Source organism: Oryctolagus cuniculus, chromosome 8 (assembly GCF_964237555.1).
Source record: "Oryctolagus cuniculus chromosome 8, mOryCun1.1, whole genome shotgun sequence".
Lineage (NCBI taxonomy): Eukaryota > Metazoa > Chordata > Mammalia > Lagomorpha > Leporidae > Oryctolagus > Oryctolagus cuniculus.
Genome location: NC_091439.1, coordinates 138,683,655 through 138,706,540, shown reverse-complemented (window position 1 = coordinate 138,706,540; position 22,886 = coordinate 138,683,655). Strand labels below are relative to the sequence as shown.

The following is a 22,886-nucleotide window of genomic DNA, read 5'->3' as shown; positions in this document are numbered from 1 at the left end:
AAATGTATTTGAAAGAACAGAGAGAGCAAGCTTCTCTGGTTCACTTTCCAGATGCCTGCAACAGCCATGGTTGAGCCAGGCTAAAAAGGCAGAAGCCCGGAACTCCATCCAGTTTTCCTGCATGGGAGGCAGGGAACAACTACTGGAGCCATAACCTGCTGGCACTCAAACCCAGGGACTCCATTATGGGATGCAGGCATCCCAAGCAGCAACTTAACCACTGAGCCAGACTTCTGTGTCCATTGTAATCTTATGATCTCATTTTAAATTATTTGGTTTTATTTTATTTTTAAAATGCCTATTAATATGTATTACTTACATGTCTTATGAGGTACAGCATAATATTTGTATATATTTCATACACTGATTAAATCAGGCAAGTAACATTTCTGTTGCCTTATATTTTTATTTTATTTACTTGAGAAGCAGAAAGACTGAGAGAAACAGATAGATAGACAGTTCACATCTGCTCTTCCATCCCTAAATGCCCACAACAGCCAAGGCCACGCCAGACTCTAAAATGGTCTCCTTTTTTCTGTTCCAGGTACCATAACTTCTTGGGTAGTGATTTTTATTCTGCCCATCAACAGTGCTTTGAACCCAATTCTCTATACGTTGACTACGAGACCTTTCAAAGAAATGATCCGTCAGTTTTGGTTTGACTACAGGCAAAGAAGGTCTATTGACAGCAAAGGAAGCCAGAAAACATGTGCTCCGTCGTTCATCTGGGTGGAGATGTGGCCACTGCAGGAGATGCCGCCTGAGCTCATAAAGCCACCTGTTTTCCCAGACAGGTGTGAGATAACACTCATTTCTCAGCCACCTAGACTCAACTCCTTCACATGACCACTCTGCAGCCCCTTGCTTCACAGAGAATGCTGTCTGGTTCTTCTGGAGGAAATAGGAGTAAATATCACAAAATTAATAACCTCTATTAATGCCTAAGACAAATTAGCATACAAGGCCATGAAGACAAAATCGTCCAATGCTCGTGTAAAAGGAAGTAATTACACTGATAATGTGTATATAGTAGCACATATGTTGCATCGCGAATTAAGAGAAATCTACTTCAGAGGGATTCGCGGCTTCTTCTAACATGCGTTTACTGAGTCTCACCACGTGCACGACACTGGTGAATTCCTGGAAGCAGACGGTACGGAACCTTGTATTCTGTAAATTGTGAGGAACTCTACACAAAGTCCACCTGCAGCTCCTCATTTAAAGTAGAGCTTTGTCTGTCGTACATAACAGCAAACATAAAAATTATGAACATTTTTAAATAAATGTTTACAGTTTGGATACTCAGTGTAACTACACCAGAGAAAATTTCTGATTGTTTGCGAAATACAGACATTCTGTTTTAAGAATCCACTGCTGTGGTTTGTGTCCTGCGTGTTCCCCACAGTCCTGTGTGTGTTGAAGATGGGTCCCCAAAATCTTATGTTACTGGCACCAAGAAGATGGGCGCATAATCCAAGCGTCATGTTTGGAGGTAGGACCACTGCGGGTGGTCACTGAATTGGATTGATGGAGCCCCGTGACCAAATCTTGGTGGCTTTTATAAGAGCCCACATTGGGAAGACAAAAAGTGTGCTCACTGACTCTTGGCGTGTGATGCTCTTACCACACAGGGGCTGTGCCAGCAGGAGCACCATCAGAGGCCAAGCCAATGGGGCCTCCCGATCTTGGACTTGAACCTCCAAAGCTGTGAGCTAAATAAACCTCTCTTTCATAAGAAGCTTGTGTCAAGTATTTCATTGTATTATCAAGAAGCTGACTGATGCATCCTTTTTTTCTTCAAGTCTCCATACACTTGACAGCCAATAAAACAACTTTATGACTGTAAAAAATGCTTTGTTAGAAACTCAAAAATAGCGTTTCTCTTTCATTGCCTGCACAATTTTCTTTTTGCTTTAAGTCATCATCATCTTATGAGACTGGAATAGGAGAACAGGAGTCTTGCAAAGAAGAGAATCAGGACAGAATGTGGATAAAGATTTGGATCAGAGGAACAGGACCGAGAGTCCAGAAATAAGCCCTCACATTTTCAGTCGATTGATTCTAACCAGGGTGCCAAGACAGTCATGTGAAGAAGGGAGAGCATTTTATTTTTTACTTTAGTTACTTGAGAGGTAGAAAGATGGAGACAGAAAGAATTCCCATTTACTGATTTACTCTCCAGGTGCCTGCAATAGCTAGATTTGGGCCCAGCCAAAGCCAGAAGCTGGGAACTCTATACAGGCCTCACGTATCATCAGTGCAGTGACCTGACTACCTGAGTCATCAGCTGCTGCCTCCCAGGTCGCACATTAGTCAGACGCTGGGATAAGGAGCAGAATTAGGCTCTCCGGTGTGGGATGATAGCTCAGCCAGTAGGCCAAGAATCTGCCCAAGAACAGTCTTCTCAATAAAATACACTGCCAACAACTGGAAATCCACATGCAAAGGAGTAAAACTGGAGCCCTGTTTCATACCCAATATTAAAATTAACTCAAAATCAATCAACACACTAAATACAAGAGCTGGAACCATAAAAGTTTTAGAAGAAAACACAGGATGAATCCTCCTCAAGACTCTGAATTTGGCAGTAGATTTCTAGACCATCTAGTCGTATCTAGATGATGTGTGTGTATATATATATATATACACACACAAATTAGATTTCATATAAATTAAAATCTTTGTGCATAAAAGATAATACTAACAAAGCAAAAAGACAACCTACCAAAGTGGAATATTTACAGTGATATTTATGAAAAGGGCATAATATCTAGATTTCATAAAGAACTTCTAACTCAACAACAAACTCAAAAATAGGTAACAGACTTGAATAAACATTTCTCCAAAGAAGATATACAAATGGCCAATAAGCCCCTGAAAAGCTCAACATCACTCATCATTAGGGAAATTGCAAGTGGCAGCTTAACCTGCTGGGCTACCATACCAGCCCCTGTGTACAAATTCTGGATACCTTTTAACAAACTGTTATTTCCTTGAATAGATACTTTATATTGTTTTAGCTTTTTAAAAAATATCATAATCGGAGCAAGCTGATTAAAGTTTTAGGTAGCAGCTTCCTTTTGTGAAAAGAACTTCTGAGGCTTGGTTCTTCTCTTCACCTGACAAACTGCTTGTTTGTGTGATTTTCTGTAATGTTAATCCCATAAACAGAACAGTCCACTTTGCCAACTTGTTTCAAAGTAGATGTAGGGGTGCCTTGGTGCCACTGACATAAGAACTAGGCAGTTATAGTTTAAGTGAGCTGGGAATCATGTCTTCCTGCAGAATGTTGCTGTCTCTCTAACTGTCAGTTTGATATGCCCAGCTCTTCAGGATGCACTGTAGCATCCAGGACCAAGGCGTATGCTCACACCTCATCCCATCTGCATATCCAATGAGGTACCACCCCCTACATTATAAAAAAAAAGGAGAAAGGATTCCAAGATGGCTGAATAGGAAAAAGACATGCCGATTTTGACCAGGGAAAGATAACAGAAGAAAATCAAAGGAAGTGCATTTCCAGAGGAGAGTGCGAGAGAAGTTTGCAGTGGAAATTCTACAGAAGCAGAGAGACACCGTGGGGCAGCGCCGACAGTTTGAACACGCAGCAGCGAGCAGGGACACCACTCAAAACTCCTGCAGCCAAGGGCCGGAGGAGATGCCAGCTTCTGAGAGCAAACTGTGGCAGCCCTGTCACTAGTGACATTACATGAGGGATACCATTGCACCACACTGACTGTGAGTCCATTCTGGAGCCCTGCAGGGCCCCATGAAAGAAAATCATGTTTATTTTTTCCCATCCCCTGACAAAGCACCTGCCTGACAGCAGGGAGAAAGCACCATCGTAATGCCAGTAGAGGCTATGGTGGCTTTCTCATTTCCCCACTGACTTTAGTCTGGCCTGGAGGGTTGGTGGGGTGCTGTGCACCCACTTAGGACTCTGAGGTGTTCCCCTCCACCCACCCAGTCACAGGCTCCTGGGCTCAATCTGCTAAGGCAGGGTGCCCATAGACATCTGCTCTGGGAATGACTCTGCTTTCTCTGTGGACGGGGCAGGCATATGGGGCTGAGAGTGGATCTGCTGCACCCTGTGACTGTGGGAGCCTTGCACACTATGAATGTGGGGACTCTGTGACTGTGCTATAGAGTGTCGGGTGTAGCTGGGTCTCTGGACAATAACTGTCTGGCCTCAGAGGCTCAGAGCTCCCAGTCACTGGGGTAGATCACTGTGGAGGGTTCCATGCTCACACTGAAGACAGCACAGACCCTTTGTGTGGTTCACCCACCTGCATGGGTGGGGGTTGTAGCCACTATGGGCCAACCATGGAGACTGAATACCTTGGAAGAGAGGAGGTAACCATGCGTCTCTGTTGCAGTGGATTCGTTCTGAGAGGAGGAACTCAGTGGGGGCAGGAGGCGTGGGGTCACCACACAGACCCTGGGAGTCGAGTGAAAGCGGACCAGAGGCAAGCAGTAAATTCAAAGAAATCTAGTTTTTTGAAAAAATAAATTGATAAACCATTGGCCAAACCAAAAAAAGAGAACACACTAATGAATAAAATCAGAGATGAAAAAGGAGTAATAACAACAGATACAACAGAAATAAAAAAGTCATCAGGAATTACTACAAATAGCTGTAAACCAACAAACTGGGAAACCTAGAAGAAATGGACAGATTCCTAGACACACATAATTGAGTCAGGAAGGTGTAGAAAAACTAAATAGGGCCAGCACTTTGGTGTAGCAGGTAAAGCCGCCATCTGTAGTGTGGGCATCCTATATGGCCAGTTCAAGTCCCAGCTGCTCCACTTCCGATCCAGCTCTCTGCTGTGGCCTGGAAAAGCAGTAGAAGATGGCCCAAGTCCTTGGGTACCAGCACCCACGTGGGAGACCCAGAGTAAGCCCCTGGCTCCTGGCTTCAGATTGGCACAGCTCCGGCCATTGTGGCCAATTGGGGAGTAAACCAGCGGGTGGAAGACTTCTCTATCTCTTTTCCTCTCCTTCTCACTCTATGTAACTCTGACTTTCAAATAAATAAATAACTCTTAATATTAAAAAAAAGAAAAGCTAAACAGACCAATAACCAGGATGAAGATCAAATCAGTAATAAGGACCCTCCCAACAAAGAAATGCCCAGGACTGGATGCCTTCACTGCAATATTCTACCAGACATTTAAAGAACTGATTTCAATTTTTCTTTAACTGTTCAGAAAAATTTAAAAGGAGAGAATCCTCCCAAACTCCTTCTCTGATACCAGCTTCACCTTAATGTCTAAACCAAAAAAGATACAAAAAATAAAGAGAACTATAGACCAATACCCCTGATGAACATAGATGCAAAAATCCTCAACAAAATACTGGCTAATTAGACCCAACAACACAGGAAGATCATTCACCAGGATCAAGTGGGATTTATCCATAGTATGCAGTGATGGTTCAATATTTGCAAATCAATAAATGTAATACATCATGTTAACAAATTGAAGAATAAAAACGATATGGTTATCTCAATAGATGCAGAGACAGCCATTGATAAAATACAACATCCTTTCATGATGAAAACCTTATGCAAACTGGGTATATGGAAGGAGCATCCCTCAACAAAAGGCAATATATGACAAACCTACAGCCAGCATCATACTGAATGGGGAAAAGTTGGAATAATTTCCACTAAAATCTAGAAACAGACAAGGATGCCTACCTTTTCAACTGCTATTCAGTATAGTTCTGGAGGTTTTAGCCAGAGCCATTAGGAAAGAAAAAGACTCAAATTGGAAAGGAGAAAGGCAAATTATCCCTGTTTGCAGATCACATGATTCTACATAAAGGGGAACCAAAGACTCCACTGAGAGACTACTGGAACTCACAGAAGAGTTTGGTAAATCAGTAGCCTCTATACACAGACAGTGGCATGGCTGAGAAGGAACTAAGATCAATCTCATTCACAATAGTAACAACAACAACAAAAAAATGCTGGGGCTGGCGCTGTGGCGCAGCAGGTTAACACCCTGGCCTGAAGCACCAGCATCCCATATGGGTGCCAGTTTGAGACCCAGCTGCTCCACTTCGCATCCAGCTCTCTGCTGTGGCCTTGGAGAGCAGTAGAAGATGCCCCAAGTCCTTGGGCCCCTGCACCCATGTGGGAGACCTGGAGGAAGCTCCTGGCTCCTGGCTTCGGATCGGCACGGTTCCATCTGTTGCAACCAATTGGGGAGTGAACCATCAGATGGAAGACCCCTCTCTCTCTCGCTCTCTCGCTTTCTCTACCTCTCCCCTCTCAGTGTAACTCTGACATTCAAATAAATAAATAAATCTTAAAAAAAAAAAAACCTTAAATACCTGGGGATAAATTTTACCCAGGACCTGAAAGATCTCTACAATGAAAATTACAAAACATTAAGAAATAGAAAACACACAAAAATAAATGAAAAATCATCCATGTTTATGTATCGGAAGAATTAATATCAAAAATATGTCCACAGTACCAAAAAGCAATTTAAGGATTTGATGTGATCCCAATTAAAATACCAATGATGGGGCCAGCACTGTGGCTTAACAGGTAAAGCTGTTGCCTGCCTTGCCAGCATCCCATGTGGGCACTAGTTCGAATCCCAGCTCTCTGCTGTGGCCTGGGAAAGCAGTGTAGGATTGCCTGGGTCCTTCGGCCCTGTACCCATGTGGAAGACCCAGAGAGGGTTCCTGGCTCCTGGCTTCAGATCTGTGCAGCTCAGGTTATTGCAGCGTCTGGGGAGTGAACAAGTGGATGGAAGACTTCTGTCTCTCCCTCTGTCTGTAACTCTACCTCTCAAATAAATAAATAAATCTTTTTTTAAAAAAATGACATTCGGCCGGCGCCGCAGCTCACTAGGCTAATCCTCTGCCTTGCGGCGCTGGCACACCGGGTTCTAGTCCCAGTCAAGGCGCCGGATTCTGTCCCGGTTGGCCCTCTTCCAGGCCAGCTCTCTGCTGTGGCCCGGGAAGATAGTGGAGGATGGCCCAAGTGCTTGGGCCCTGCACCCCATGGGAGACCAGGAGAAGCACCTGGCTCCTGGCTTCGGATCAGTGTGGTGCGCCAGCCGTGGCGGCCATTGGAGGGTGAACCAATGGCAAAGGAAGACCTTTCTCTCTGTCTCTCTCTCTCACTGTTCACTCTGCCTGTCAAAAAAAAAATGCATATGGAGGAGCCAGTGCTGTGGTGTAGAGGGTAGAGCTGCTGCCTGCAGTGCCAGCATCCCATATGGGCACCAGTTCAAGTCCCAGCTGCTCCACTTCTGATCCAGCTCTCTGCTATGGCCTGGGAAAGCAGTAGAAGATGGCCCAAGTCCTTGGGCCCCTGCACCCATGTGGGAGACCCAGAGGAAGTTCTTGGCTCCTGCCTTTGGATCTGCAAAGCTCCAGCTGTTGCAGCCAATTGGGGAGTTAAACAGTGAACGGAAGACCTCTCTCTCTGCCTCTCCTTCTCTCTCTCATATAAATAAATACATCTAAAAAATTCATATGGAAATACAAGAGACCCCTAACAGCTATAGCAATATTAAACCACAAAAACAAAGCAGGAGGCATCACAATACCAGACTTCAAGACATACTACAGGGCAGTTAAAATCAAAACAGCCTGATACTGGCACAAAAACAGACATGCAGATCAGTGCAACAGAATAGAAACCCCAGAATTAATCTACGCATCTGCAACCAATGAATTTTTGACAAATGAACTGAAATCAATCCCTGGAGCAAGGACAGTCTCTTTAACAAATGGTGCTGGGAAAATTCAATCTACACATGCAGAAGTCTGAAACAACCCCCTACTATACACCTTATACAAAACTCTACAGCCTGATGCCATCAAATCACTAGAGGAAAATATTAGGGAAACCCTACAAGACATTGGCGTAAGCAAAGACTTCCCAGAAAAGGCTCCAGAAGCACAAGCCATCAAAGCCAAAACTGGCAAATGGGACTACATCCAGCTGAAAAGCTGCTGCACTGCAAGGGAAATACTCAACAGAGTGAGGAGGCAACCAACAGAACGGAGGAAATGTTTGCAAACCGTGCGACTGATAAAGGATTAACATCCAGGATCTAGAAAGACTTCAAGAACAACAGCAGCAAAACAAGCAATCCAGTTAACAAATGGGCAAGGACTTGAACAGGCATGTTTCAAGAGAGGAAATTCAAACGGCCAAGAGACACTTGGGAAAATGCTCAGGATCACTAGCTGTTAGACAAATGAACACACACACACAAGAAAAGGTATCACCCCACCCTAGTTAGGGTGTCTATCATCCTCACTATGTTCCTAAATTTGTATTTATGAAATACATGAAGTTTGTATACCTTAAATAAAAGACTTCTAGGTAACAAAAATCAAAAAACAATAAATGCTGGCAAGTCTCTGGGGGAAAAGGTTCCCTAATCCACTGTTGGTGGGAATGTAAACTAGTACAGCCATTGTGGAAGATGGAGATACCTCAGAGATCTGAATATAGAATTACCATATGACCCGGCCTGAGAATTTACCCAAATGAAATGAAATCAGCATATGAAAGAGTTATCTGTATCCCCATGTTCATTGTAGTTCAATTAGCAATAGCTGGGGCCAGCGATGTAGCATAGCAGGTAAAGCCGCCGCCTGCAGTGCCGGCTACACATTGGCTGGTTCAAGTCTTGGCTGCTCCACTTTCGATCCAGCTCTCTGCTGTTGCCTGGGAATGCAGTAGAAGATGGCCCAAGTCTTTGGGCCCCTGCACCCACTTGGGAAACGGAAGAAGCTCCTGGCTCTTGGCTTTAGATCAGCCCGGCTCCAGCCACTGTGGCCATTTAGGGGGTGAACCAGTGAATGGACAACATTTCTTTCTCAATCTCTCTCTCTCTCTCTCTGCCTGTGCCTCTGCTTCTTTGTAACTCGGTCTTTCAAATAAAATAAATAAATCTTTTTTTAAAAAAAATTCACAATAGCTAAGATACAGAATCAACCCATAGTATTCCAACACTGCAAAATAAACTATTCCTGTGTGCACATGAAACCAGTCTTAGCTTAGTATTTCTCTCTCTGCAGGAGGCTAGAACCTGGATTAAAAAAAAAAAAAAAAAAAAAAAACTGCTATATTCATTGCCCACATGGGGAGAAGCCTGAGTCATCTTTTCCAGGCAACATGTCCATCTGGGCTCCGCAGTGGTGCTGCCTCTTTTTTTTCCTAAAGCCACCTTTTATTTAAGGAATATAAACTTCATGCATTTCGTAGGTACAACTTTAAGAATATAGTGATTCCTCCTACTATACCCGCCCTCCTGCCCACACTCCCACCCCTCCTCCTCCTCCTCCTCCTCCTCCTCCCTCTCCCATTCCCAGTCCCATTCTCCACTAAGATCCATTTTTGATTAACTTTATACACAGAAGACCAACTCTATACTAAGTAGAGTTCAGCAATTTGCACAAAAAAAAAAATAAAATAAAATAACAGTTCCTCAACAGTCGAGACAAGGCCTGTTCAGAGTCATTGCTTACCTCTTTTTTTAATATTTATTTATTTATCTGGAAGGCAGAGCTACAGAGAGGTAGAGGCAGAGAGAGAGAGGTCTTTGATCCACTCGTCACTCCCCAGTTGGCTGCAATGACTGGAGCTCAGCTGATCCAAGTCAGGAGCTTCTTCCAGGTCTCCCATGTGGCTGCAGAGGCCCAGGACTGGAGCCATCCTCCACTGCTTTTCCAGGCCATAGTAGAGAGCTGGACCAGAAGTGGAGCAGAAGTTCGAGCCAGGACTTGAACTGTTGCCCATGTGGGATGCCAACACCACGGGCGGTGGCTTTACCTGCTATGCCACAGCACTGGCCCCAGCTTGGCTCTTTTTGAGAACTAAATTTGCTTTCCTTTTCCTTTTCAATAACCCTGATGTAGAACTACCAGTTTCTCTGATCAATAAATTATCTGCTAATCTGCTCTGCCGCTTTAAAGAATGTCTGAGGCAACAAGGCTGTGTGCTTTGACAGCTAGTTTCTTTGCAGAGGAATAAGGAAAAGGAAGTTTGGGTGATTCCAAAGAAAACTGCTGCAGACGCTTCTGTGCAAAATTCAGGCTTTTTAACAGTTCATCTCATGCATGGTTATTTTTCACGTTCAGCCCCATGATGGTCACACAGGTTGGACACTGGGTTTTGCAGGACAGAATTTCCTTGTACACAGAGAACAGTCTCAAGTGTCTGCCAAGGTACTGAGGCCGTTACCGTGCCAACGTGTGGTAAGTCCAGTTGGTAGCAGAAAGTAGGCATAAACCAAATTCACCACACTCTAGGCAGTGTAAAGTGCTCTCCCTGGCAAAGAAAAGGCACATGGGAGCAACAGGATGGTAACTACTGGTAGCTAACTTACTCTTGAAGCTAGGTCACTCCTACCAGGTTTTTCCTGTCTTTGAGAACCGTTCACTGGAGTCCCATTCACTCTCGTTGCTGAAGCGCTCGCTCCTCCTGTCTACAGACTGTGGCAGTCTCATCTGCTTCCGTGGATCAGTTACACACATACCCATGATTCCGTATCTCTGCTTTTAGCCAGTTCTCCCTCATGAACTGGTCGTTTGTGTGCACAACTCAGTAGACATTTCTACTTGAGTGTTTCACTGGCTCTTTTTTTTATTATTTGTTTTTGAGATACAGAGAGACAGAGATCTCCCATTCATTGTTTCGCTCTTCAGATGCCCACAATGGCAGGGGCTGGCCGGGAGAAGCCAGGACTGGAAGCTCACTCCAGGTCTCCCAGTGGTGGCAGGGACACAGTCACTCCAGCCATCACCTGCTGCATCCCCACGTGCCCATCAGCAGAAAGCTGGAGCCAGGTACTCAGAACCCAGGCACTCTGGTAAAGAGTGTAAGCATCCCAAATGGCATCCTTCTCCACCAAATACCACCCCTCCCTAGCTCCTTAACGTCATGATTTAAAAAAAAAAAAAAAGATTTATTTATTTATTTGAAAGTCAGAGTTACAGAGAGAAAAGGAGAGGCAGAGAGAGAGAGAGAGAGGTCTTCCATCCACAGGTTCACTCTCCAGTTGGTTGCAACGGCCGGAGCTGTACTGATCCGAAGCCAGGAGCCAGGAGCTTCTTCCAGGTCTCCCACGTGGGTGCAGGGGCCCAAGGACTTGGGCCACCTTCTACTGCTTTCCCAGGCCCTAGCAAAGAGCTGGATCAGAAGTGGAGCAGCCAGGACTAGATCCGGCGCCCAGATGGGATGCCGGCACTTCAGGCCAGAGTGTTAACCCGCTACGCCACAGTGCCGGCCCCTTAATGTCGTTATTACATACAGACCTGGAATAGGGCACCTGATTCCCCTTCTCTGGGTCCTGCCTTGATGGTTGACACCACTGGACCAAGCTAGAAATCTGGAAGCCATCCTTGATTCTTCCTTCATCCACCACATCAAATCACTCGGTGATTTGTGATTGACTCTTGTAGATATCCACTTCCCTTCACCCCAATTCCCAATACCTTAGTTTGAGTCAACTTCACGATTCATTGGGATATTTGCAATAACCTCCTGACAAGTCTCTGTGCCTCCAGTTTTAATTTGACTAAGAGCTGTCAGGGGAGAAAATAAAAATGGGTTGGCATTGGTTTGGGGCACTTCAGATGGAGTTGGGAAGCCGTTGTTAAAGTGGATTTCAGACATGTCTGTGGCTGAAACTTTGAATTAGGCTGTCGCTGTACACACCTGGCTGCAAACCCACCTTGGACACGATGAGGCAAACTGCAGTCCACAGCTTTCGTTAGCCATTTGTGAAACTCCCCCCTCCCAGTTCCCGAAATTACCTAGAGACTGAGACAATGTCCAATCCCTTTCTTACAAGAACGCTTGATTCTAGTTAGCATCAGTCACAATTCTTTTAAAGATTTGTTTATTTTAGTCACAATTTTTAAAGGTTTATTGATTTATCTGAAAGACAGTGATAGAGAGAGAATCTTCCATCTGCGGGTTCAGTCACGCAGCCAGGAGCTTCTTCCAATCTCCTATGTGGGTGTAGGGGTGTAAGAACTTGGGCCATCCTCGGCTGCCTTCCCAGGCCATCAGCAATGGAGCAGCCGGGACTCAAACCGGCCCCCATTTGGGATGCTGGCCCCTTCTGTCACAATTTCTAACAAGCAAATGATATAACCAGCATCCCTGTGATGTTGAGTTTAAATACATCCACCATCTTACAACACCCCGGAACATATTCTCAGTGCCGCTTGCATTTGTCTTCTCAGACTGCAGGACTATTAAGCCCACATGAGTGTAATTTTTCTGTTCGCAACTAGGCTTTTACCTTGGTCAACAGGAAAAAGAAAGCCCCAGGGGGGAAAATGGACTGTTAAAGAGCTACTCATAGAAATATTCTATTTTGGGATGGTGTGTTATTCTGTGTTTGCCATAGAAACACTCGCACACTCACAGGATGGAGATGGGAGGGCCAGTAGACTTGGCTCACGTCCTGATGGAGGCAGGCGAACCTGAAAGCCGCAGAGCTGGTGTCCCGGTTCCACTCTGAATGCTAGCAGGCTGCCGCAGGACCCGGAGGAACCAGGGTCCCAGTTCAAACGCTGCCCAGTAGAACGCTCCCTTGCTAGGGAGAGCGTCAGCTGTTTTTGTTCTGTTCAGGCCTACAGTGGGGTAGCTGAGGCTTATCCACATTGTGGAGGTTAATCTGCCTTACTCAGCCTGTGGACTGAAATGCTAATCCCATGCAAAGACATCCTCACCGACAAACCCAGAACAATGCCCGACCACCCTGCAGTCCAGTCAGACTGCACATTAAATTAGCCACTTAAGCAAGTAAAATGATAACCTGGATATTAATAACCAAGAGCTAAGTGGCAAGGTGTGTATCGACCAGCAAATCCACTCTGGCGTCATAGACTCACAGCCAAATTATTTTATCTCAGTCTGTGTTTCCTGTTCTGTAAATAGGAACGCCGTGTCCTCGAAGGGTTGATGAGGTTCCATGAAATGTTTATGAAGCTCCTCACAGTGACACCTAGCTCATGCTCATAATTTTTGAAAATGATATTATTTGCAAAGTTAAAAGTTTCGTCTTACTGACTTTAGTGGCATGAGGCTTCCAAAAGTGATTGATCTGAGTATTAAGTTCTCTGAGGTTTGTGTAGAAGTGATAATGAGCTACACTCACTAAGTTTTTAAAAAATGAAACTCTTGGGGCCGGTGCTGTGGCACAGTGGGCTAAGCCTCTGCCTGCAGTGCTGGCATCCCATATGGGCACCGGTTTGAGTCCTGGCTGCTCCACTTCCGATTCTACTCTCCTATGACCTGGGAAAGCAGTGGAAGATGGCGCAAGTGCTTGGGCCCCTGCACCCACGTGGGAGACCCGGAAGGAGCTCCTGCTCCTGGTTTCCGATCTGCTCAGCCACACCTACTGCGGGCACTGGAGAGTGAACCAGAGATGGAAGACCTGTCTCTCTCTCTCTGTAACTCTACCTCTCAAAGAAATAAATAAAATATTTTTTAAAAAATAAATAAACCTCTTAAGTCTTTATGAAAATGTCTACACTTTGAGTTCTTCCCAGCCTCTCCCATGAAACAGAGCAAAAAGTAAAATAGAAAGGAATAGTTATTTTTAAAGCTACTTTTAAAATAAAATAAGCTTCTCCACAGAGTATCCATAGCAACACAAAATGTAAGGAGAGCTGAGCCAGGGGCCTGCCCGGCCCCAGACACGAGGGATTGTCAGTATTTATGCGGAGGAGTAAAACTGGCCACAGAAAGCTCACTACCACGGCCAGGCTTGCCTCGAGCTGACCGCGACTCACGAGAACCAGGAACGAGTAACGTGTTCCCCTCTAACTCAGGGGGAAAGCCACACGTGAGGGGGAAAAGAGGAAGCACACACACAGAACAAAGAAGGCTCAAATGTATGGAACACGTACATATAGACAGATGTGAAGGATGTAGAGCCAAAGGCTAAGATGCATTAAATCTGTGTGGTAGGAATACATGGTATTCTTTAAATCATTCACCTTTCCTCTGTATTTGAAACACGTCAGCAAAACTTTTGAAGGAGAGCAAGTATGTAGTCTAGAGGTTACGACGCCCAGCAATGATGGCTCCAACACTGGGTCCCTGTCACCCAACAGGAGGCCCTGGCTCCTGGCTCTGGCCTGGCCCAGCCCTGGCTGTTGTGGGCATTTGGGGAGTGAACCAGCAGATGGAAGATCTCTCTGCATCTGTCTCTTTGCCTTCTAAATAAAATCAAAGTACACTTTAAAAAGACACCCAGCTCTGCCTCCTGACTCCAGGTTCCGGCGAACGCAAACCCTGGGAAACCGCGACGCATGGGCTCTGCCACCGACGTGGGAGCCTGGATGGAGCTCCCGGGTCCTGACTTTGGTCAGCCTAGTCTGCACTACTGTGAGCACCCAGAGTGAGCCAGTGGATGGGGGTTCTCTCCCTCTATGTTTGTCTCTCTCTGCCTCTCAAACAAAAGAAAGTTATAAAAGAATAAACTCAAAGAAGCAGAAATGAAATTTATTTTTGTACATTTTAAAAATTGCCATTTTGAAGACTTTTAAGAAAATATTTTTCTAATACTCAAATAAGCATCTCTTTGGTATAGATATCACATCGTATGTGTGATCTTTAACTAAAAACACTAATCAAGAACTGTGACCTTATGTGCTAAACAGAACTATCTCTGTCCATCCTGGCGTCCCCGATCAGTGGCCCACTGTGAGGCCCTGGAATATAGTTCTGTACAAATTCCTCATTTACAAAATTACGATGTCCTGTCAGAGATGTCTGCGAGTTCTACTAAAGAAGAAAAGTAGCTGACTGATTAAACATGTCACAAAACAACAAAAAGCAATACAAGATACAGGGTAAACAGAACATCGTCACTAAGGTCAAATATGGAAACAATGACAGCATTCACATTTGACGCACTGGCAACAAAGTAACCGTCCAGAAATACTACAGAAATCATTCACAGCCCTTCAAAAAGTAACAGCACAACGCCATTCACTGGATAAGGCACTTTCAAGACCGTGGTAAAACAGAAAAGCATCACGTACAAGAAATATTAACTATGAAAGCAGTTCACCGCAGAAATAAATGAGGAAAATGCGCACCCTTTCTAAGTGGGCTTTGGTTTCCTAAAGGCTTTTATAAAGCATCACAGAAGAGCAAAATTATTTCATATATTCTTAAAAGCTATCATCAAAATACAAATCTCCACAAAAAGAGCATGTTTCCCTTTAAGTCAATGACACTGTGGTTCAGCCTGTTTTTAGAGAAACAGTTACAGTCCTCGTGCTCAAAACTGCAAGGGGGGCCGGCGCCAGGCTCACTAGGCTAATCCTCCGCCTTGCGGTGCCGGCACACCGGGTTCTAGTCCCGGTCGGGGCGCCGGATTCTGTCCCGGTTGCCCCTCTTCCAGGCCAGCCCTCTGCTGTGGCCAGGGAGTGCAGTGGAGGATGGCCCAAGTCCTTGGGCCCTGCACCTGCAAGGGAGACCAGGAAAAGCACCTGGCTCCTGCCATCAGATCAGCGCGGTGCGCCGGCCACGGCGGCCAGTGGAGGGTGAACCAACAGCAAAAGGAAGACCTTTCTCTCTCTCTCACTGTCCACTCTGCCTGTCCAAAAAAAAAAAAAAAACACACAAAAAAAACCTGCAAGGGGGCGGGTGTTTGGTCTAGTGGGTAAGACATCATCAGGGTGCCTGCACCCTGCACGGGAGTGCCTGCTTTCACTGCTGGCTCTCGCTCCTGACTCCAGCTCCCTGCTAACATGGGTTCTCAGCATCAGCAATGATGGCTCAAGTAACTGTGTCCTTGCCGCCCACGTGGGAGCCCTGCAGTGAGTCCCCAGCTCCCGGCTTTGGCTACTGCAGGCATTCGGGGCGTGAGCCAGGAGATGGGGGCGCCCTCCCTGTCTCTCTCCATCTCAGACACAGATTCTAATCAGGAAGAAGAAAACAGGCTCGAATGACATTTGCCAGCTCATAGTCAACACTGACGCTGGGCGACACTGCTTTAGGTGCTGAGGATACAGAAGTAAAACACAGCCGCTAGCTCTAGAGAACTTAGCTACTGAAGCTCCTTCTGCCACCGGCGACGTCAGTCTTCAAAGAACCACAGCCTTCTCCTAAGAGGGCCAAGGAAAGGTGCGTTCTCCGTCCCTTATTGCCAGTGGTCCCCAAGATGCAGCTCAACTTCTAACACTGCTGCTCTTGGCGTCTTCTCAGAAACCGTGTGACGGTTCACCTGATCCACCCTGGCAGCGCTGTGGCAGCATTAACATTTGCATTTGCATACAGGAACCCATTTGCATACAGGATTCCATGAAATTTAGAGGACACAGGTACTAAAGCGTAAGCAAACACGGGCTGGCATCAAAAATAGTATCAGCATTCTGCTTTCACGAAAGTCACGAAAACCAAGCAGAATTCAATCACGAGAAGCCGTGCTGAGTGTACAGGGCCTGCTAGAAGGAGCTCAAGCCGTACATGTGGGACACACGTATCCACATGTGCAGATACCACACACGAGGAGCCGGGAATGGGTGCCCGGCCGTTAGCCCAGCACCTAAGCAGGCCGAGTCAGCCGTCAGACTTCAGAGACTCGTAGCCTTCTTTCAGGAGGTGCCGCCACGTTTTCAGGAAGCGCGCGTTCTCTGTACACTTGCAGGCCAGCTCTTCCACCTGCGCCGACACTGCCGACGTGGCTTCCAGAAGCTTGCTTAATGAAAACGCTGCCTGAGATGAGAAGAAAAAGCAGTTATTTTTAAAGCTGTCATTTTATACACAGTCGGAAAATGGCTTTCACATGAATCTGGTACCCAGGCTACTACACACTTCCACGGGCTGGCGCTCTGGTGGAGTGAGCTAAGCGGCAGCTGGTGATGCTGGCCTCCATGCAGAGGGCCGGTGAGAGCAGGTGTGTCGCTTCTGACCCAGCTTCCCGCCAGGGCACCGGGAAGGCACTGGGAGCCGCCCAGGTACCTGGGGCCCAGCACGCGCACGAGAGACCCGCACGAGTGCGCGGCTCCTGGCTCCGGCCTGGCCACTGCGGCCATCCGAGCAGGGAACCAGGGGACGGACAATGCCTGCCTCTCCCTCTCTCTCTGGCTCTGCCTTTCAAGTAAATAAATAAATGTTTTCAACATAAAAGTAGTAAGTTTTCAAACGAAAACATCGGCTGTTTGTAGAGAGCCTCAAGAATTACTGACTTGCAGGTCAGCTTTGAGGGCATCTGGCCCCACCGTCTGTGCGCCATGACCAAGGCGGTATTTTTATTTTCCCTGAAAACACCGTGGAGTCCCTGAACTCCGGAAAGCGATGGAGACGCCTCCTCTCCACCTGCCCTAAGTATCTGAAGGACTTCACCCTCGACGCCTGATGGTGCAGCCTCAAAGGCACCGTGCCACCACCCTGCTGTCAATCCTGACCCTGCAGGACAAGAAAAGCAGACGTCAGAGAGGAGCCACCACCGAAACCACACGCGCATTCAGAGAACACCCAGCCCTGACGTTAGCCTCAGTTTCCAAAGGTTTTCTGCACCTAGGATAAAACCCCGCACAGGGGCGCCTGGTCCACACTGGACACACGGTGCGCATCATCCATCCCGAGGACGGGGTGCTAGGGTGGGGCGTGCGTGCTGGCCCGCGGCAAGGCCAGGTTTCCCAGCAGACACCCAGGACAGCAGTCCAGCGCCGAGCAAGCCTCGCGCCGACCGCAGCATCGACAGCCGGCCCTGGGCAGGTGGCCATCGGGAGCCGCAGTGCAGGGCTCCGGCGGGACGGGCGGCGCGGGCCGCAGCGAGGTCCGGGGAGCCCGAGGCCGGGCGGAAGGAGCCCCCGCAGCCCGCCGCCGGCCCCGGGCAGGTGGCCATCGGGAGCCGCAGTGCGGGGCTCCGGCGGGACGGGCGGGACGGGCCGCAGCGAGGTCCGGGGAGCCCGAGGCCGGGCGGAAGGAGCCCCCGCAGCCCGCCGCCGGGCCCGGGCAGGTGGCCATCGGGAGCCGCAGTGCGGGGCGCGCGCGGCCGGGGTCGCGCCCCCGGCTCTCGCTGCGGGCCCCGCGACACTCACGTCTCCGATCTGCAGCTCCACCAGCTCCAGCCGATCCACCGCGCGGCCGCCGCTGGCGCTCGCAGAGGCTGAGGAGGCGTCCGAGGACGACGGAGAAGAGGGCGGAGGCGGGGGCGGCGAGGCAGCCCGCAGCTCCGCGGGCGCAGCCATGGGCAGGGGCCGCGGCAGCCGAACCGACGCCAACCGCCTTTCAACCGCTCGCGCCCAACACCCAAAGGCGCCGCCTTCTCCTTCCCGAAGGCCCGCCTTGTGAGTCAACCCAGGGCCACCAAGACGGAGACGGTTCGCTTCTGCGGGACAGCCAATCAAACGTCCGTCAATGCCCTTTGGGCGGCTTAGTGCAGCTGCGCGGAGCTCCCACAGGGCGCGGAGTGCTTGGGAGCAGAAGACTACAACTCCCAGGATGCCGTGCGCCTCGCGCCCCCTCCCACTGCCCCGCAGTGCGCGTGCGTTACGCTCCGGGCTGTGCGGGCCCCGCCCACCACGGCTGGACAAGCCGGAAGCGCAGGCCGAGTTTTCAGCCTGAAAGCGCGGGGCGCTCTGGGACTTGGAGTCCTCGCGCTTTTCCTGGTCTGCTGCTTGACCCGGAAGCCTGTGCTGGCCCGCGCGTCACGTGTGGCGCCGGCGCAGAGCGAGAGAGGGGTAGGTCCCCGCGCAGCGAGGGCGGTCGGCTGAGCCCAGAGGCGAACTTCAGCGGAGGCGCAGGTTCCTCCGGCCGGGAATGACGCCCCCCGCGGCCTAGGGTCCCGCCCCCGCGGCCAGCCGCCGGCCCTCGTCCGCCCGCTGTGTCCGGCCGCGAGTGTCACCGTTCCTTCGAACATGCTGGCGCCGCTCGCCAGGCGCTCCTGCCCGGGTGAGAGGGAGCTCGCGTGGGGATGGGTGGAGGGAAGTGGGAGAGCGCGGGCGAGGCGGGCCGGGCCGCCCGGGGGCTGGGAGCGCGCGCCCGCGGCCCGCGGCGGCGCGGGGTGCACCTGCTGGTGGGCCCGGCGCGCGGTGCCCCTGCTGGTGGGCCCGGCGCGCTCCCCTCAGGCTGCCCCAGTTGGAAGGACTCCTCTCTGGGTTAAAGGTCGGGGACGGAGGACACTTGTCAACACGTTGCCCTCGGCGGGCTCCCGGGCCGGGGGTGGCACTGGAACCAGTGGGCGCCTTTCCCCTTGGGGCGCCCCTGGGTGTTAGCCGTCCCCGCCTCCGGCGGGGTCTCTGCCAGGATTCCGATTCGTGTCCCGCCCGAGTCACCAGCTCTGCCTGGAGCTGGGAATGGCTCTGCGTGGCCTAAGTCAGTTCGGGGGTGTTCCTTGCTGCCGTTAGATACGACCCGTAAAATAAAAAATAAATAATAATAATAAATAAAATAAAAAACTTTAGCTTGAACAGAAGTTTTTACTTAAGAGAGCTTTGAATTCTGTTGTAATCGGCTCGGCTTGATTTGCTGAATGGCAGGTTTTGGTTATGGAATGCTTAAACACCTGCACACATTGCTAATGCAAGGGCGTGCTTGTAAATGTCAGGAGTAGAATTTTCTAAAGTTGGCTTCCGAGTATTAGGTTAGAACTCGGTCGAAGCTTCTGTTCCTCTTGTTACTACACCAGGGCCCGCTTTTACGTTTGTTGGAATATCCCGGTAGTCAGGCGCTGTCTGCTCCGGATCCTAATTTACCGCCGTCTTGGGCCAGCGCTAACCAAATCCGTTGAAAATGACTGTTTTCTCTGGATGCTGATTCCTGGCTTTCTTCGCGAACTACTGGCACCAGAGAGGTGCGCACGGATGTGCTGCTGGTGTGACTGATAGGGTGATGTTCTGAGTTCATTGGACTTTGTGCCCTCAGCGCTCTACCAGAATTCAGCCATGGTCCTAAATGTCCAAATCTCTAGTCAGGTAGCAGACTTACTCCAGAAAAGGAGCAAAGGTTGTGGGTTTTTATTTATTTATTTTTTTGTAATCTGGCATTGATCAGACTATGCCGCTTCAAATATTCTCAAGAGAATCCGCAGCCATACAATAATAGAATTGTAGTTTGTCTTGCTCCAGTTATGAATTTTCAGAAGTGATAACTTCTGTACGCCAAACTACAGTGCATCGTATACTAAATGTCCTTTTAAATGATAACAGATTTGAACTCTGGAACTGAGTTGTTCCGTAATTGCTTCACTTAAATATCACATTTATGCATACTTTCAAGACTTAGATAAGACTTTAAAAGTATTCCAGATACTGTAGTTTTCAGTGTGTGTGTTTACAAGTAGAGAAAATCAGTTTTCTTGCCACATTTTTTTTTTAAAGATTATCAAAAACAGGGGCCAGCAGTGTGGCACAGCAGGTGAGGCTGCCACCTGCCAGGCTGGCATACCACATGGGTGCCATTCGTGTCCCGGCTGCTCCACTTCCAACCCAGCTCCCCACCAATGCTCCTGGGAAAGCAGCAGAAGAGAGACCAAGTGCCTGGTCCTGCCCGGCCACTTTGAAGCCCGGTTGGAGCTCCTGGCTCCCGGCTCCCGGCTCCCAGCTCCTGGGTCCCGGCTCCCGCATGGCCCAGCCCTGCCAGATCAGGGCCTCTAGGGAGTGAACCAGTGGACAGGGGATCCCTCCCTCTCTGTCTTTCTCTCAACTGCCTTTCACATAAATAAATCTTAAAATGATCAAGAACAGATTTGCATTGAAAGACTTTAGAATTTCAGCCACTCCAAATCTTTTCCTTTACTGCTGTCATCATAATCTAATTATTAATAGTCTGATGTCAGGTTTTCATTTTTTCAAAAATCATTGGGAAGAATAAAACATCAACAAATATTGTGTAGTTGTGTGCTTAAGAATAAAAGTAATTACCCCACGCTGGGCTGATTTTTATTAAAACGTGTTATCTCTCCAGTTAGTAGAAAAAAGGCAACTTGATTTTTACCACAGTGTCAGGTTCCGTAACTTCAGAGATAATTTTGAATTATAGTCTCAGACCTTGCCAGAATGTTTGAGAGGATTGTAACAAGTTTAGCTAGGGATCATCTGAATATCTCTTTATTTGCATGAAGTCACAAAGGAGAACATATAGTATTCAAATGGAAAATCTTCAACTGTTCAGTGTGTCCGTGAAAGTGTAGATTATGTAGGCCAGATCCGTCTGAAATTGTTTGTTCATCTTGACTGTTGCTGTCTATTTTTAGAAACTTGGTCATTTGTGTGTAGATGGTTCATAATAAAAGTCAGAAGAGGCCTCTTCATTATGCTATGTAACTTTAAATCAGAGATTTATAGATTCCTGGCTGACAGTTGAAATTGTAACTATGAAGACAGCCACTCGGTTAACGTGTGTGGGACTTCTTTAAGTCATGTACTAGATCCTTAATTACAGATCTGTATGACTGAGATTGACCATAAACTTTAGGGCTGATGGGATAGGGAGAGTTAAGTAACTTGCTGAAGATTTCAGTGCTATATAATTCACACACTATGTAGACACTCTGCTTTTGTGTTTGTGTGTGTGGCTGGCTTCTTCCATAGAGCAATATTCTTTTCAAGGTATAGCTGTGTTGTAGCGCCTGTCAGCACGTAATTTCTTTTTTATTGCTGACTAGCATCCTATTGTATGGATAAAATTATCCATTCATGATGGAACTTTGAATTTTCCACTTTTTGGCTGTTAGGATAATTCAGCTGTTCATGCAGAAATTTTTGTGTGGACATGTGTTTGTCTTTATCTTAGTTGTACACCCAAGACTGTCTTTCACCCTTTGTGAAGAACTACCATACTGTTTTCCAAAGGGGCGGCACCATTTTACATGCCCACTTGCAACGTATAATGGCTCCACCTTTTTCACATCCTGGCCAACACTTATCTTTGATTATATTGAGCAGTAACTCCTGTTTTGATTGGCGTTTCCCTAAGGCTAATCGTATTGAGTATCTTTTCTCATACTATTGGCTGTTGGTATATTTTCTTTAGAGAAATGTTAGTCCTTTCCTGCTGTTTAATTGGGTTGTCTTCTATTAGATATATTAAGGTATTATTATTATATTTAATTGTATTACTAGATATAAAATTTATATATGTTCTGGATACCGATGCTTCCTCAGATACGTGATTTGAAAATACTTTCTTCTGTTCCATGGTTATTTTTTTTTTTTTTCGTTTTTTTTTCTTTAAGGAGCAACCGGGACAGAATCCGGTGCCCTGACCAGGTCTAGAACCCGGTGTGCCGGCGCCACAGGCGGAGGATTAGCCTAGTGAGCCATGGGGCCGGCCTCCATGGTTATTTTTCAATTTCTTGATGGTATCCTTTGAAGCACAAAGAATTTAATTTAGATGAAATAAAGCCTGGGCCGGTACTGTGGCATATCAGGGAAAGCCATTGCCTGCAGTGCCCGCATCCTATATGCCGGCTCCTCCACTTATGATCCAGCTCTCTGCTATGGCCTGGGAAAGCAGTGGAAGATGGCAGAAGTTCCTAGGCCCCTGCACCCGCATGGGAGACCTGGAGGAGGCTCCTGGCTTCGGATCTGCACAGCTCCGACCATTGCAGCCATCTGGAGAGTGAACCAGTGGATGGAAGACCTCTCTCTCTGTCTCTGCTTCTCCTTCTCTCTCTATGTAACTCTGACTTTCAAATAAATAAATAAATCTTGAAAAAAAAATAAAGCTTAACTACGCTTTCTCTTGTTGTTTGTACTTTTGGTTGTCATATCAAAGAAACTATTGCCTAACCCAAGGTTATAAAGATTTACACCTGTTTTTTTGTCCCGAGAGTTTTATAGTTTAGCTTTTACTTAGATCTTTGATCTCCTTTTTGAGTTAACTTTTGCATAACCATATGTTTTAACTTGATTTTGAAATAATTTTA

At 47.5% G+C, this 22,886-nt stretch overlaps 3 protein-coding genes across 8 annotated transcripts in view; 2 read left to right on the top strand and 1 right to left on the bottom strand.

Moving 5' to 3' along the window:
• The window catches only part of RXFP1 (relaxin family peptide receptor 1), a 147,703-nt gene extending 143,013 nt beyond the window's left edge, over positions 1-4,690 (top strand). For 3 of the 5 annotated variants that reach the window (XM_051831654.2, XM_051831657.2, XM_051831659.2), the window contains one exon: positions 545-4,690. In XM_051831654.2, the coding sequence (XP_051687614.1) occupies positions 545-846 (302 nt within the window). In that variant the 3' untranslated portion in view covers positions 847-4,690. 5 annotated transcript variants of the gene reach the window in all.
• Positions 4,691-14,482: 9,792 nt separating this feature from the next.
• Positions 14,483-18,452, bottom strand: C8H4orf46 (chromosome 8 C4orf46 homolog). Its single transcript, XM_002720562.5, has 2 exons — positions 18,058-18,452; positions 14,483-16,726 (listed from the first exon to the last, which is right to left on the bottom strand). The coding sequence occupies exons 1-2, from the start codon at positions 18,205-18,207 to the stop codon at positions 16,571-16,573; spliced, it is 306 nt and encodes a 101-aa protein (XP_002720608.1). The 5' UTR covers positions 18,208-18,452; the 3' UTR covers positions 14,483-16,570.
• A 127-nt stretch (positions 18,453-18,579) lies between these two features.
• Positions 18,580-22,886, top strand: part of ETFDH (electron transfer flavoprotein dehydrogenase) — a 28,743-nt gene continuing 24,436 nt past the window's right edge. For both annotated transcript variants that reach the window (XM_051831713.2, XM_002720545.5), the window contains exon 1: positions 18,580-18,910. In XM_051831713.2, the coding sequence (XP_051687673.1) occupies positions 18,877-18,910 (34 nt within the window). In that variant the 5' untranslated portion in view covers positions 18,580-18,876. The remainder of the gene's footprint in view (positions 18,911-22,886) is intronic.

Coding starts and splice junctions, on each gene's coding strand:
- C8H4orf46 (XM_002720562.5), bottom strand. CDS start 18,207: ATGGCTGCGCCCGCGGAGCTGCGGGCTGCCTCGCCGCCCCCGCCTCCG. Junction 16,727..18,057: donor TGGAGCTGCAGATCGGAGAC/GTGAGTGTCGCG, acceptor TTCTCATCTCAG/GCAGCGTTTTCATTAAGCAA.